This window comes from Stegostoma tigrinum, chromosome 3 (genome assembly GCF_030684315.1).
Source record: "Stegostoma tigrinum isolate sSteTig4 chromosome 3, sSteTig4.hap1, whole genome shotgun sequence".
Lineage (NCBI taxonomy): Eukaryota > Metazoa > Chordata > Chondrichthyes > Orectolobiformes > Stegostomatidae > Stegostoma > Stegostoma tigrinum.
Window position 1 is genome coordinate 99,601,738 of NC_081356.1, and position 16,504 is coordinate 99,618,241.

At 40.2% G+C, this 16,504-nt stretch overlaps 1 protein-coding gene across 4 annotated transcripts in view; it reads right to left on the reverse strand.

Moving 5' to 3' along the window:
* Positions 1 to 831, reverse strand: part of ssbp2b (single stranded DNA binding protein 2b) — a 359,324-nt gene extending 358,493 nt beyond the window's left edge. For 3 of the 4 annotated variants that reach the window (XM_048526257.2, XM_048526250.2, XM_048526242.2), the window contains exon 1: positions 721 to 831. In XM_048526257.2, coding sequence (XP_048382214.1) covers positions 721 to 776 — 56 coding nt within the window. In that variant the 5' untranslated portion in view covers positions 777 to 831. The remainder of the gene's footprint in view (positions 1 to 720) is intronic. The other variant, XM_059644768.1, reaches the window with a different exon arrangement.
* Positions 832 to 16,504: the final 15,673 nt, after the last annotated feature.

Here is a 16,504-nt window from a genome sequence, read left to right on the forward strand (position 1 = left end):
TAACAGCTAGTTGTGTCCTAACTCCAGCATAATGATTAAAAAAAATCTATTTGAACTATTACACTTCACAAACTTTCTCTCCACAACAGTAGCCTTACTCTTATTACTGAAGTCCTTGATCTGTAGATTCCATGCACAACGCAATGATATATGAACTTCCAGAACTGCACCTAGTGTGTCTTTTTTAGCATCAGATGAAATTACATGTAAAATAAAGCATGTACTGCTTAACGCCTTTTCTCCTCAAATCTTTTGTGAAACTCTATTTTCCTTGAGCCCCCTACCTCCACGTTCTGATCATTCTTGGGCTAAATTCCACCCTACACTTCAGCTCAGGAGCTCTCCTCTCCCAAGACTTACACAAAAAGTGTAAATAACCCATTGTAGAAAGTGACAGAACACCAGCATAATCCTCAAGGAAACCGGTACAAGTTAGTGGACTGCTTTTCTCATCATATATGTTACTTTTCTTTTCCAGCACAGCATTTCTAATGAACCAGCATTCCCCCCCCCCCCAACAAAGCAGCACCCTGTACCCCATGTTCCAATACCAAGAGAACAAGCAGCTAGTTCTTGTCCTGAGTCAACTGAGTGTCAGAATTAACTTAATGTTTTCAGACCAACCCCACAGTCCCGAGTTTGACATCTCACTATACCATTCCGGACCCGCCGGAGTTGAATCCGGGGTCGGTTTCCCGGTAAAAGCTGAGGTAAACTTACTTTTCCCTGGCTTGGCTGTCAGAAGGTACAGTGTTACTCTTGCCTTTGGCGTACATGCTTGAAGAGCTGGATTGTCACGCACCTGTCAAGCCATCAGGTCCCGGGAACAACCCCGTCACCATAGCGACAAAACGATGGCCCTGTGCGATTGGCTGGCTCCCGGGCCGAGACCGCCCCTTCGCCATGGTAACCGGCTGATGGACAGGCCCGTTTGGCCGGGCGAGCGGCTGCTTCTCTTTGGGGGAGTTTGAAACCGTTGAAGTTCGGATTTTTTTGAAAAAAAGGCCCGGCTGTTCTAGTGAAAGGCTCCAACTCCCCTGTAAAGATGCAACAGAAAACCTGGACTGGATTATCAACCTAAAAGAAAATGCACCAGCATTGAGTTGTTTGAATGAAATGCAATGACTATGTCTGCGTACGTATATTTCAAATGTTACAGTGATTATCCTGAAATGTCTCACTTCTTAATGTTAACATTTACAGGTCATAAAGATTAACTCAAGTAGCACAATTTGATGTACTCTTTCGTCAGTTTTCCAGATCAATTTCTTTTCTTCAGGAGTTCTGTGACACTGTCCGGACTAAAAGATTCTTCCAGTGTTTAGGGGTTGGAAAGAAACAAAAGCAAAAGTATGCCCATTTGAAGGAATTAGTATTATTAGCTATACTCGCATCTAATTTCTAAACTTCTCATGCATCATTGTTTAAAAATGTGCACAAAATTTGTTGTTGCGGAGTAGTTAAGACATCAGATAGCTTTGTCTGGCTTTTCTTCATTTACTTTTTGGAAGATTCATAGATTACTCAACATCACATTCTCCTCAGGAAAAGAAGGATAGAATTCTCTTAGAAATAAAACACTCTATCACCACTCCATGATGACGGTTCAAGAAGGGATAGCTACAATAGTTCTGAAGAAGAGTCTAGGCCTGAAACATCAGCCTTCCTGCTCCTCTGCTGCTTGGCCTGCTGTGTTCATCCAGCTCTACATCTTGTTATCTCATAGTTACAATATGTTAGTTTTGTTGTTCTTTTCATCTAGTAACTTAATTGAAAGCTTATCAAATGCACCTAACAAGAGTTAACCAACTCTGAGGATTATCCTATCAGCTGCATTATGATAATCAAAAGGCAGAAAATTAACAAATAAAATGCCACAAATGCTTTTTTTGTACTTTATTTTACTGTTCTATATTTTCCTCATGCTTTACCTCCAAATATACCCATGCAAAATATGAATTAGGAACAGGAGTAGGCAACCCTATGCTGTTGCACCATTCAAAAAGATCACGGATGATCTGACTTATGACTTCAACTCCACATTTCTACTTACCACTGATTAACTTTGATTCTTTTGTTAAGTAAGAATCAATCTGCCTCTGCCTTGAAAGTATTCAATGACAGTACCTCCACCATTCTCAAGAAAGAGAGTTCTGAAGAATTGTGACTCTCTGAGGAAAAGAAAGTTCTCTTCATTTCCATCTTAAATGGGAGACTATTTATTTTTAAACTGGTCCACCCCACATGCAAGAAGTGAATCAAATTTTTAGCATCCACCGTTTCTAATTTCCTTAGGATCTTATGCCATTTTGATATTTTCCCCAATGTCTGTGTCTTGTTTACATGTTTTCTTTAAGTCAGAGCTAATTTTTATTCTGCTATTAACACCTATGTTGGACCAATGCTTTGTCTGCTTTTCTCTCTACAACTCTTCCCTTTGCCTTTTGTTCTATTACATCTTTCATTTCTTATCTCCTTCACCCTCTGAACTTTCCCCATTCCTCCACTCACTGCGTCCAATGTTTCCAGAGCGTAGGACCAATCACATTTCCACCTCCCTTCAGTTTTGAAAAGAGTTCTATTAGACTGGAACTGATAACTCTATTTCTCTGTGCAGGTACGGTCAGACCTGTTGAGTTTCTCCAACTCTTCCTGTTTTTAATTCCCTCGGACCATTTTTAATACTATTATATCTCATTCTTCTAAGCTTTAGAGGATATGGGACCAGCGTGTCTAACCTGTCTTCATAAGAACTCCTCCAGTCCAAGTATCAGTTGTGTCCAGGTCTTGGAAATGGTCAGCCAGCCACCTGGGGTAGAGAAAATCAAAGTGATCTCCACCTAAGGGGTTAGAAAATAAATATTGAGCAGCCTGCCATCCATCTTGACTTCTTCTGTCTTATTGGGAGTTACTTTCTTTCTGGAATGAGAGAGGGAAAGGTGTTAAGGCAACTTAAAATGGTGGCACATCTGTTACAATTAGTGCAGGTGGGAAAGTGTCTTGGGCAAGTGAGTAGGCAGTGTGGGAAGCATGTATGGTTTACAGTATCAGTGGTTGCGTCACATGAGATCAAGTGAGAAAAGATGTTGCAGGAAATAGTAAGAGTGGGAGAGCATGTGTCCTCATAGGAGGTGGGTACAGTTGTAGAGATGGAGAGTAGCACTTAGTTGATTAATTGGAGGCTGGGTGGAGAACGTTGTTGACAAATTTCCTACAATGCTAGGCTTTCCCCCATTTGGCTGAAACTCCTTCAGCATGCTCAGAGACCTCAGACTCCTGGACAGATGGACAGTTTGTGTCTGAAAATACAAAGGCAGAAGTGTCCAGATTGCAAGAGAGTCAGGGTTTCATTCTTTCTCTCTCTCTCTCTCTCTCTCTGCGGTAAAGTAACCAAACACTGAAAGACCTTGGCAAAGAACTAAAAGGATCTGGAGATATGGAGATCAGAGAACAGAAGATCTTGGAAGAAGCAAAAGTGGCACCATGTTAGTCCTGTAGTCACTGCAATTGAACTGTGTCTTCACTATTTTATTCTCAACCCACAACATCCATGTTTGTTTGTTTTTCTATGCCTGAATGTACGAGTGCATGGGGTTGGGGTGGTTTAAAAGGTTATAGTTTCATCTAGCAAAGTTATTTAGAGAATTCATATTTTTAATTGTCTGTGGTTAGAATTTATTTTATTTAATAAATAATTGTTCATGTTTAGTACAGAAACTGGTCAGTGTTTTCTATTAATGTCAGCCTATCGGACAGGTAAATTGGCCATTTTGAAAAAGTGGGTCATGATGCAAGATTTCCCTATTTTTGTGTTACATTTCCTTTGAAATAAATTTGTCTTCTCTATTACCTGATGAACCCGTATGCTCATTTTTTTTTATGCATGAGGACTCTCAAGTTCCTCTGTGCCACAGCTTTTAAAGTCTTTCTCCAATTAAATGATAGTCAGTTCCTTTATTCTTCTTGCGAAAGGGCACAGCCCCATATTTTTCTACATCATATTCCAACTGCCAAGTTTTTTTGCCCACTCACTTACCCTGTCTATAATCTTCAGGTAAACTCCTTGAGTCATCCTCACTTCTTACCTTCCCATCTAATTTTGTCAGCTGCTAACTTGGCTATAGTACTTTCATTTTCATCATCCAAGCCATTAATATATACTATAAATTATTGTGGTACCAGCACTGATCCTTGTGACACTCCACTAGATACATATTTCCATTCTGAAGATTCCTCCCTTATCCCTATTACCTATCTTCTATTAGTCAGCCAATTATCTATCCATGCAAATATACTACCTTCAAACTATGAGCCCTTATCTTGCTAAGTAGCCTTATAAGTAACATCTTATCGAGTGCCATTTGGAAGTCCAACATATCGCATCTACTGGTTCCCTTTTATCTATCATGCTTGTTGCTGCTTCAAAGAATTCTGATAGATTTGTCAGGCATGGCTTTTCCTTCGTGAAGCCAAGTGGATCTTGATTAGATCATGTATTTCCAAATATTCAGTGACTACATTCTTTATAATAGATGCTAACAGTTTCCCAATAACAGACGTTAAGCTAACTGACTTATGGTACTTGTTTGTGGATCTTTCCCTTTTAGAATAAAGTTGTCATTTTGGCAGCTTTCCAATCCTCCAGCACATCTCCAGAATCAAAGAATTCTTGGAATATTACTAACAATGCATCTGCTATCTCTACAGCTGTGTATTTTGGTATCCTAATATTCAGCCCTTCATGTCGACAGGACCTTTTGGTAGTTGGCCCCATTAGTCTTTCTTTGGTGTTAATAAGTTTATATGTTTCCTCCCTCCCATCTACCACCATCTTGATTATTTCACATTTTCAAACTATTGGTTATTATTGTCTTCAACTCATCTATTAGTCCTTGGTTTTCCTATTTTTTTTCTCCCAGCCTCATTATCTAAAGGGCCTAAGTTCACTTCAGTTTCTCTTTGTTCCTTTTGAAATATTTTTAGAGAACCTCTTACTACCTCATTACATCTTTGTTTATCTTCCATGCAACCAACAGTTCTAATTCCATGTACTTGCCCTGTTCTCATTTGCCTTTATCCTTAAGTCACCTTTCTATCCTAACCTTAAATGTTAACAGTCTCTCCTTCAATCACTAATTCCATTCAAGCATTTCATGGTCTCAAAATACTCAGTGTAAATACATTAATCCTGTTCTTTGTTCCAAACTTTGATTTAAGCTTTACAAGGTCCAATAAAAACAGACTTGAATAACCAGTTAATCTCTTCTTAATGGGGTTAGTTCGGGAAGATATTTGGCATTGATATCTTCAAATTTTGAAAACTTTTACATTTACTGATTAGGAAACTTGGTTTCAGTTTTAGTCGCAGCTACATCTCAGTTGTTGGAACCCATACTTTAGAATGAAAAGATTGTGCGCTCAAGTGCCACTCAGGACCTCAGCACAAAAATTAAGGTTGACGCTTCTGTCACCATTTTGAAGTATTAAAATTGTACCAGTGTCCTGACCAATGGTTTATCAATATCATAAAAAGAGACTATCTTGTCATTATGATATTGCTGTTACAATATCTAGCTGTGTGCAAAGTGACTGTCACATCCTGGTTAAAACAGCCAAAGCAATTCATTGTCTGCAAATTGCTCCGAGAGGTCTCCCATTCCATTTTTGATAATGTTATATTCCTTCATCACTGGGAGAACTATCAGCTCAGACTCAAGCCCCAGATTTTTTCATCAGTCTACCCTGTCCTGTGTAGAGAGATAAACATAGAAATTAATGGTTACGAATAAACTGGTCAACAAGGCTTTATGAAAGGATACAAAAACAGAAGTTGCTGGAAAAGCTCACCAGGTCTGGCCACATCTATGAAGAGAAATCAGAGTGAAAGTTTGGCGTCTGGTACTCAGAACTTGACCCGAAACGTTAACTCTGATTTCTCTTCACAGATGCTGCCAGGCCTGCTGAGCTTTTCCAGCAACTTCTGTTTTTGTTTCTGATTTACAGCATCTGCAGTTCTTTCATTATTTATTTACTAAAGGATAAGTGGATATATTTTCAAATATTTAAGGGCATACTAGAATTTGCATTTAAACTGATAAATTCACAATTACTACTTGTTTTGAAACAACTATTTGTTTCATCTACACCAATTCACTTCTGTTTAGCAGGTTATAAATGTGACATAACTTCCATAAAACATTTGGACTAAAACAATATAATCCTGTATATTTTAAATAATGCAGTAGAATATTCTAGACAAATGTTTTGTATACACAGTAAATTTTTCATAATGCTGTAAAAGAAGGAATGGGTTGTGTTAAAGTTTCCAGTGCAGATTATTGCTGACAGAGCAGATTAGATGACCAAGTCAAATTTGTAGCCTTTCTGATTTGGTGATTATCAAAATTGATAGTGAGAAAATAAAAAAGGTTGAAGTCAAAATCCTGGAATTTCCTCTAACAGCATTATGGGTCTAACTACAACACACGGACTGCAGCAATTTAACAAGGCAGCTCATCACCATCTTCTGAAGGCCACCTAAAGATGGGTAATAAATGCTGGCTCAGCCAACGTCACCCATATCCCGTGATTGATCAAAACCAAAATTGGACATATTGACTGTGACTCCTGATGAACTGATTTTCCTTCCCATTAAATACGCTTTCAAATAAAATTCCACAACTTTACAATTCAGAAATATTTTCCCATTGGAAGTTGTTCCACATTTCCCACTGTGCAGGGTGTTAAACTTATTCATTATTTCACAGTTTTTTTCCTGTTGATACGCAAAAGGTCAAGTGAGGCTGTGATTTATGTATCAAAAACACCTTTCTCCATTTTTAGTTCAAAATACAATTTTTTTTATTTTATGACATGATGATACACACTGAATTTTTTGAGTAAATTACATTAAGAACTTTGTTCACTGGCAGAGTGCATATTTGAAAACCTCTAAAACTGTCAAACCCAGGAACACCTCATTATGCGACAACAAATTAGGTGATTGTGTTTTTGAAAATAAACATGAATTAACATCCCTTTAATACTGAAGAATATGGGGGACGAATTAAGTACCATCACCATCTCTAGAGAAGTAGCATTAGACAAACTAGTGGGACTTTTGCATCCAATTTGTACACAACACAAAAATAGATGCAAAGGCAATTTGCAAGAAGGGCACAAGCAGTTTACAGAGACATGTTGATAGGTTGAGTGGGTGACCTTATAGAGATTGATACGATCATGAGGGACATGGACAGCGTAAGTAGCCAAGGTCTTTTCCCCACGGTAGGGAGGTCCGAAAAGAAAGGGCATAGGTTTAAAGTGAGATGGGAAAGATTTAATGGAGACCTAAGTGGCAACTTTTTTCAGCACAGAAGGTGGTGCATGTCTGGAATGAGCTGCCAGAGGAAGTGGTGGTGGCTGGTATAATTGCAACATTTTAAAGGCATCTGGACGGGTGCATGAATAAGAAGAGTTTAGAGGGATATGTGTGAAATGCTGCCAAACGGGACTAGTGGACTAGAGTCAACAGTGGTAGAGATTGGAAGAGGAAATCTCATAGGTTCCCAGGAAGAGAAAGCTAACTAGATCCCCTGACAAACAAGCAGTGAATTGGCAGCTGGTGGCCTTTCTACTAATTTAGGATCTTGAATAAGAAAGGGCCAGCCACCAACGTCTGCTGGCCTATCAGAACATGAAAGATCACCCACAGGAAAGTTGTGTTTTTTGGGAGTGGGTCTCACTGTGTGGAGTTCATGGGGTGGAGCTGTGGTTGGAAGCAAGTGAAGAGAGTAGCTTTCATGGACATCCTACTGTTTCATATTCGGTCTCTCACTCAAGTATGGATTAAAGCATATTTGGGGACATCTTCCAATGCAAGCCTGCCTGCAGTGGTGAACCAGTCATCTCATCTGGAGCTTATAAAAATGAAGCCCAGAAGTAAATAGGTTCATTTGAGGTTATTAATTGACTATTTAATGGCTTGCATTGGCAGCCAATTAGGAAAGTGGAGCTTGTGTTTCCCTGTCCAGAATATAACTTGGAGGTAAGAAGGTGGCAGGGTTGTGGTTCACCAACATTGTAGGCAATTAAGTAACTCATGCATCCAGGGCACACAAATCTGAGCTTGGAAGATTCTGCCAGTAATTATTTTCTTTCACAGATGCTGCCTGACCTACTGAGTATTTCCAGCCCTCTGTTATTTCAGGAGTTCCTCAGGGCAGTGTCCTAGAACCATCTTCAGCTGCTTCATCAACGATATTTCATCAATCATAAATTCAGAAAATGAGATGTTCGCTGATGATTGTGCAATGTTCAGCTCCATTGTGATTTCTCAGATATTGAAACGACATTCATGCTTGTGTTGATAAGGAGCAAGTAACGTTTGCACCACACATATGTCAGACAATGACTATCTCCAGCAAGATAGACTCTATCACTTCTTGACATTCAATGGCATTAGCATCACTGAATCCCCCATTATCAACATCATGCAGATTACCACTAGCCCTTAATAACTGGACTAGCCATGTAAATGCTGAGACTACAAATGGAAGTTAAAGGCTAAACATTCTTCTGGTGAGTAAAATCATCTCTTTTGTTTCCCAAAATTTGCCCACCATCTACAAGACTCAAGTGTGATAGAATGCCGTCCACTTCCTTTGTTGGTTGCAGGTCCAACAACAGTCAAGAAGCAAGAAGCTAAACACCATGCAGGACAAAGAATTCTGCTTGATTGGCAGCCCATCCACAACTTTCACCATTGATTACCTTGAAGACTGACTCACAGTGGCAGCAGAGAGTACCATCCACAAGATGCACTTTGGTATCTCATCAAGGTTCTCTTGGCAACACTTTCCATACCCACAGTCCCCACACCTTGAAGGACAAAGGCAGCAAGATCATGGGAATTCCACCACCTGCAAGTTTCCCTTCAAACCATTCATATCCTGATTTGGAACGACATCACAGTTCCTTCACCAGCACTGAGTCTAAATCTCTACACCCTAAAAAACTGTAACGGTTCAAGAAGACAGCTTGCCACAAACATACACAGCACAATTAGGAATGCACAATAAATACTGGGCTAAGCCTTGATGCCTACATCTGATGAGAAAGTAAAGGAAGAAGATTTCCATCATTTGCACTATTTTGCTTTGAATCACCTGGAAAATTCTAGTGACATCCTCGAACACAGAAACTATGATCAACATCATAGTTTGTTACATAACCTTATAGAACGGAAACAGCCCCTTTGGTCCAACCAATCCACACCAACCATAATCCCGAACTAAACAAGTTCCATCTGCCTGTGCTTGGCCCTTATCCATCCAAACATTTCTTATTCATGTACTTACATAAATGTCTTTTAAATGGTGTAGCTATACCCGCATCCAACACTTTCTTTGGAAGTTCATTCCACACATGAACCACTCCCTATGTAAAAAAATTGTCTCTTATGTATTTTTATAAATCTTTCTCATCTCACCTTCAAAATATGCCCCTAGTCTTGAAATCTCCCACCAGAGGGAAAATGACACCTGTTAATTACCTTATCTATACCCCTCATTGTTTATGAACGTCTATAAGGTCACCTCTCAACCTCCTGCGCTCCAGTGAAACAAGTCCCAGCCTATCCAGCCTTTCTTTATAACTCAAACCCTCCATTCCTGGCAGCTTTTTGGTGAAACTATTCTGAACCCTTCCAGCTTAATAATATCATTCATCTAACAGGGAGACCAGAACTGGACACAATATTCCAGAAGAGGCCTCACTAACATCCTGTACAACCTTGACATAACATCCCAACCCTAAACTCAAATGTCAGAACAAAGAAGGCAAGTATTCTAAACACTTTCTTACCTATCCAATCTATATGTGATGCACACTTCCAAAGAACCATGTACCTGAACCCCAAGGTCTCTCTTAGCTCTGCAACGAGGACAAGACTTGGAACCATCTCTGAAAACATGTTAAACCATATGAGGAGATAATACCGATGGCATAGGAAATGACAGGGAAACAGGAGGGTTCCATCAATTTTCCTGGAGCCATAGCTGTTCAGCAGCAGTTCATTGACACAGGGAGGCAGATAGCCAGCCAGGGGTGGGACTCTGGCAGATGATGGTGAGGCAGATGGTGAGCCCAGAGTGGGACTCTGGCAGCAGCATTAAGGAGGCAGTTGACAGAGGGACAGGTACAGAACCCAGCATCGGCTGTTACATTGGCACGGGCCACATCAGAAAGGTAGGCCCAGTGGCGAAAGATGGCACCTGAGGAGCAGCAACTTCGATGTTGGTTGGCTCTGGCACTAGCAGTGGTGAAGTGGTGGTGGAAGGGTATGGACTCTCTTTAAACAATTTTTAAAAAATTATTCTTAAACTATTCAAAATGGCATGGGATCATGGCAACAGTGGAAGCAGTTCACTGTATTTTACTGTAGTTTTCACTGTAAAATACACGTGACAATAAAATCATTCATTCATTCATTGAAGAGAACTTCAAGTGAACAATCTGTGCTCTCCTGCAATTAAGTCATGTCGAACATATGTCCCAGTCCTTCCACCCTGAACAGCATCTGCTAAATACCAAGATTGATATTCATGTCACCTAATATTGCAATGTCACTAGCCACTTCAATAAACTCAGCCCAGCATCATGCTGCAAGAAAAGGTTTACATAAATGCAAGGAAAAGTGAAAAATCTAGAAAATTGGGGAGCTGCAAAAGAAAAGGGGAATAAATTAGCAAGAATCAAAAAGGCAATATGAATAAACATATAGGGAATATCACAATGAACAGCAAAGGCATCTAAATATATGAACAGCAAAAACTTTGAAATGTGTAACATGGGTCCATTAAACATACCTACAAGTAAAACTAATATGGGAAATGGCAAACTTGTTAAATTAGTACTTGTCTGTTTTCAGGGTGGAGACAGAGGACAAATCACCTAATGAACCTAAATGTGAATCAAGAGGAATGGTCCAGTTGATTTAATATATTTGTTACTGTTAGATGAGAAGTAAAACAGCCCCATCATTTTTAAAACCCTCACTCAGCCATGACAAAACAAAATGTAAATTATTTTTACCATGCAGTTATATCACACTTTAATTAAAACATAGGGTGAAATTCTCCCCTCCTCAATGTGGCATCAGTAATGGTGGGAAAAGTGAGAATGAAAAAAAACAGATTCTTGATGTTGAGAAAATGTCCTGATTTTCCACCCAACCCTTATTATGGTGATCCAGAATCTTGCCATTGAGCAGTGACTACTTTATTCCCATGCAATCATGTTCCATTAATCCCCAATTTGCTTTACTTATATGTCACTTCCGGTTCTCCCTGGCTGTGAAATTAAGTGGTGCAAATTTCCAACAGTATGCTACATCAACATCAGACCTGCAGTCCATGTCAGCAGTTTACGTGGCAAGCATATTCAGGCGCTTCAAGTAAATGACCGTGTGTGAAAGCCTAACTGGAAATAAGTTAATTTAAAAAAAGTCAAACCAACCACTGGGCAGTGGGAGTCCCCAGTGGCGGGCTCTCTTCATGGCGGTCCTCCCACTTTCCATCTTGGGTAGAAGACCTGGGTGGAAGGTGCTGCACACAGCAGTCTTGTCCTGTGGCATGGAGGTAGTGTCCCTATCTCTGGACCAGAAGGGTTGCACAGTTTATGAGTTTGCATAGAGGAGAAGGGCCCTGCTACATATTTAATTAAAAGAAGATCAAAAGATTTTGGAAGAAATGTCACTGTGAGCCATGGCAGAAAGGATGCTCTGAACCTTAACTGGATAAAACAGGTATGACGTGGTGGGCATCACGGAGACATGGCTACATGTGGATTGGATTGGGAAGTGAATATCCAAGGATATTCATCCTATAAAAAGATGGGCAGGTGGGCCGAGGGAGCCCTTATTAGAAAGAAATGAAATTAAATCAATGGGAAGAAACGAAATAGGGTCAGATGGTATGGAATCTGTGTGGGTAGAATTGAGGAACCGCAAAGGTAAAGAACTCCAAACAGTAGTCAGGAGCTGGGACGCAAGATATACCAGAAAATAGAAAAGGTGTGCAAGAAAGGCGAAGTCACAGTGATCATGGGGGATTTCAATATGCAGGTGAACTGGGAAAATCATGTTGGTAGTGGTTTGCAAGAAAAGGAGCTTGTGGAATGTCTACAAAATGCTTATTGGAGCAGCTTGTGGTGGGCCCCACGAGGGAACAGGCAATACTGGATTTCTGAAGAGGGGTTAGACCTGAAACATCAGCCTTCCTGCTCCTCTGATGCTGCTTGGCCTGCTGTGTTCATTCAGCTCTACACCTTGTTATAGCTATATTTAGTGTTGTACAATGCGGCAGATTTGATAGAGGAGCTTAAGGCGAAGGAACCCTTAGGAGGCAGTGATCATAAGATGATAGAATTTAATCTGCAATTTGAGAGGGAGAAGATAGAACCAGAGGAAATGGTATTATAGCTGAATAAAGGCGACTACAGAGGTATGAATGAGGAGCTGGGCAGAATTGACTGGAAGAGGAGCCTAGAAGGAAAGACAGTGGAACAGAAATGGCAGGAATTTTTGGGACTAATTCAGGAAACACAGCAAAAATTCATCCCTAGGATTAAAAAAACATGGCACAGGGAGGATGAGGCAACCATGGCTGACTAAGGAAGTCAGGAATAGCATAATAACAAACAAGAAAGCATATAATGTGGCAAAGGGCAGGGGGAAACCAGAGTACTGGGAATCTTTCAAAGACCAACAGAGGGTAACAAAAAAAGAAATAAGGAGGGAGAAGATTAAATATCAGGGTAAACTAGCCAGTAATATAAATGAAGACTGTAAGAGTTTCTTTATGTATATCAAGGACAAAAGAGAGGCAGAAGTGGATATTGGTCCACTGGAAGCTGGTGGTGGAGAGATAGTAGTGGGGAAGAAGAAAATGACTGAGGAACTGAATAATTACTTCACGTCAGTCTTCACGGTGGAAAACACAAGTAATACCCCAAAAATTCAAGGGAGTTAGGGGGCACAGCTGAGTACAATGGCCATCACCAAGGAAACGGTGCTAATAAAACTGATTGGCCTGACGGTGGATAAATCACCTGGACCAGATGGGCTACACCCCAGAGTTCTAAAGGAGATAGCTGAAGAGATAGTAGAAGCATTAGTGGTGATCTTTCAGGAATCATTAGAGTCAAGGAGGGACTGGAAAATTGCTAACATGACATACCTGGTTAAAAAGAAAGTAAGGCAAAAGATGGAAAATTACAGACCGATTAGCCTAGCCTCTGTCGAGGATAAGATTTTGGAGTCCATTGTAAAGGATGAGATTTCTAATATTTGGAAGTGTATGGTAAAGTAGGGCAAAGTCAGCATGGTTTCATCAAGGGGAGGTCATGCCTGACAAATCTGCTAGAATTCTTTGAGGAAGTAATGAGCAGGGTAGACCAAGGAGAGCCAATGGATGTTATCTACCTAGACTTCCAGAAGGCCTTTGACAAGGTGCCGCATAGGAGGCTGCTGAGTAAGATAAGGGCCCATGGTATTAGAGGCAAGGTGATAGCATGGATAGAAAATTGTCTGTCTGGCAGAAAGCAGGCAGTGGGGTTAAAAGGGTCTTTCTCAGGATGGCAGCCACTGACAATTGGTGTTCCGCATGGGTCAGTGTTGGGACTATAACTTTTCACTTTATACATTAATGATCTAGATGAAGGAACTGTGGGCATTCTGGCTATGTTTGCAGTTGATACAAAGATAGTTGGAGGGACAGGTAGTATTGGGGAGGCGGGGAGGCTGCAGAAGAATTTGGACAGGTTAGGAGAATCAGTAAAGAAGTGGCAAATGGAATACAACGTGGGAAAGTGTGAGGTCATGCACTTTGGTAAGAAGAATAAAAGCAGACTATTTTCTAAATGGGGAGAAAATTCAGTAGTCTGAAGTGCAAAGAGACTTGGGAGTTCTGGTCCAGGATTCTCTCAAGGTAAACTTGCAGGTTGAGTCAGTAGTCACAAAGGCAAATGCAATGTTGGCATTTATTTTGAGAGGACTTGAGTATAAAAGCAGGCTTTATAGGGCTCTGGTAGGGCACAGTTGGAGTACTGTGTGCGGTTTTGGGCCCCATATCTCAGGAAGGATATACTGGCCCTGGAGTGGATTCAGAGGAGATTCATGAGAACAGTCCCAGGAATGAAAAGCTTAACATATGAAGAATGTTGGAGGACCCTGGGACTACACTCATTGGAGTTTAGAAGGATGAGGGGGGGATCTAATTGAAACTTACAGAATACTAAATGGCCAGTACAGAATGGATGTTGGGAAGATGTTTTCATTTGTAGGAGGGACTAGGACCCGAGGACATAGCCTAGAGTAAAGGGAAGACCGATTAGAACAGAGATAAGGAGAAACTTCTTCTGCCACAGAGTGATGAATCAATGGAATTTCACTGCCACAGAAGACTGTGGAGGCCAGGTCATTGAGTACATTTATGACTGAGATAGATAGGTTCTTGATTATCAAGGGGATCAAGGGTTTTGGGGAGAAAGTGGGAGAATAGGGTTAAGGAACTTATTTGCCATGATTGAATGGCAGAGCAGACTCGATGGGCCGAATGGCCTAATTTCTGCTCCTATGTCTTATGGTCATAACTGGAAATGAAAAAATTCCAAGTTGGTTACTTACAGCTATATGTGGAATTGAGGCCAGAGATGGTAAGGAGGTTAGTTTTCATGTGTATATTTGCCATATCATTCAGTAAACCAAAGTGTGACAGTGAAATATCCATTGACTGGACTGTGATTCTCTTGGGACTATAAGATGATGCTACAGATTGAGGAATAAAAAAAAGCGGATTTTTAATACAAATTGATTAATCTGTAAAGTGTTGCTGTATCAATCGCATAAAACAGCAGAATTCATATAGACAAAAACATTCTGCTACAGTCAGAAAGAAACCCATTGATAATAAAATGTGAGGCTGGATGAACACAGCAGGCCAAGCAGCATCTCCTGAGATGCTGCTTGGCCTGCTGTGTTCATCCAGCCTCACATTTTATTATCTTGGAATTCTCCAGCATCTGCAGTTCCCATTATCTCTGATACTAAAGAAACCCATTGAACCTGCTTTGCTTCATGATGCTTAGAAGAAAGGATGACTAGCATTTATATGTGCCTTTCATAGCATGCCAAAGAGCTTTAACTCCCAAAACTCATCTGAAATATACCATGGGCTTAAGAGTGACAGATTAAATGCTAGCTTCAAGCCTTTACCTACGAAACGGGAAATAAAGATTCTTCCATTTTTGGTTGTCGGATGCCATTATATGATTTATTTTAATAGTGTTGTAATGTATGTGAATTGGCTGCCATTGTTGCCTACTAAATGTCCTTGTACACCAGGTGGCTCAAAGTAAGCACGTAGGTGTAGCAGGTGGTGAAGAAGGCAAATGGCATGTTGGCCTTCACAGTGAAGGGATTCAAGTACAGGAGTAGGAGCTATATATTATACAGGTCCTAAGTGTGACCTATACCTGGAGAATTGTGTGAAAGCTTACCTGACTGATTACTGGGATGGCATGATTGATGAATGGAAAGATTTGATTGGTTAGGATAATACATCCTAGAGCTTTGAAGAATGAGGAGGATCATGTTCTAGACCCAATAAGACTTGACAGGAAAAATGCAGGAACGATGTGCCCATTGGCTGGGATGTCCAGAATCAGGAGTCATAGCCTAAGGATAGGACTGAGGTAAGGAGAAATTTCTTCAGCCAGAGAGTGGTGAGCCTGTGGAATTCTCTGCCACAGAAAGTAGTTGAGGTGAAAAAGTTGAATGTTTTCAAGACATGTTGTTCTTAATTCTAAAGGGGTGTAGAGGTATGGTACAAAATCGAGAAAAGAGTACTGAGTTAGTTATCATATTGAATGGTAGAGCAGGCTCCTTTTTTATGCTTCGATGTTTTTTCTGTCTTTTAATCATGCCATTATGAAAATAGTATATTGAAGATAAACGTACACAATAATATTCATTCATTTACCATTCTCTTCACATTTAAATTAATTCCAAACATACACTGCAAATTCTTATCTCTAGATAATGACTCCATTCTTTATCCCAGCAATTATTGAAGATTCAGTGAAAATAATAACAAAAATTTCTGGAGAGACTCAACGGGCCTAGGAGCATCTGTGGAAAGAGAAACAAAATTAACATATCAAGTCCAATATGACTTTTGTTCAGAACTGGGTTTCTCCAGTGCTTTCTGTTTTTATTTCAGATCTCTAGCATTAGCAGTACTTTGTTTTTATAAGACTGAACCAGACTGTTTCCATTTTGCAAGTTTTTTACTTGTATTTGACCTTTTGATGAACCTATGATCACAGCTTCTCACCCACACTTCATTGATATTTTCTCTGCTTGGTCTTGAACTCGGGACCTTTCATACATATTGAGTGAGAATAATTACCATTACACTGCAGAATCACTGCAATTTCTCAGTGC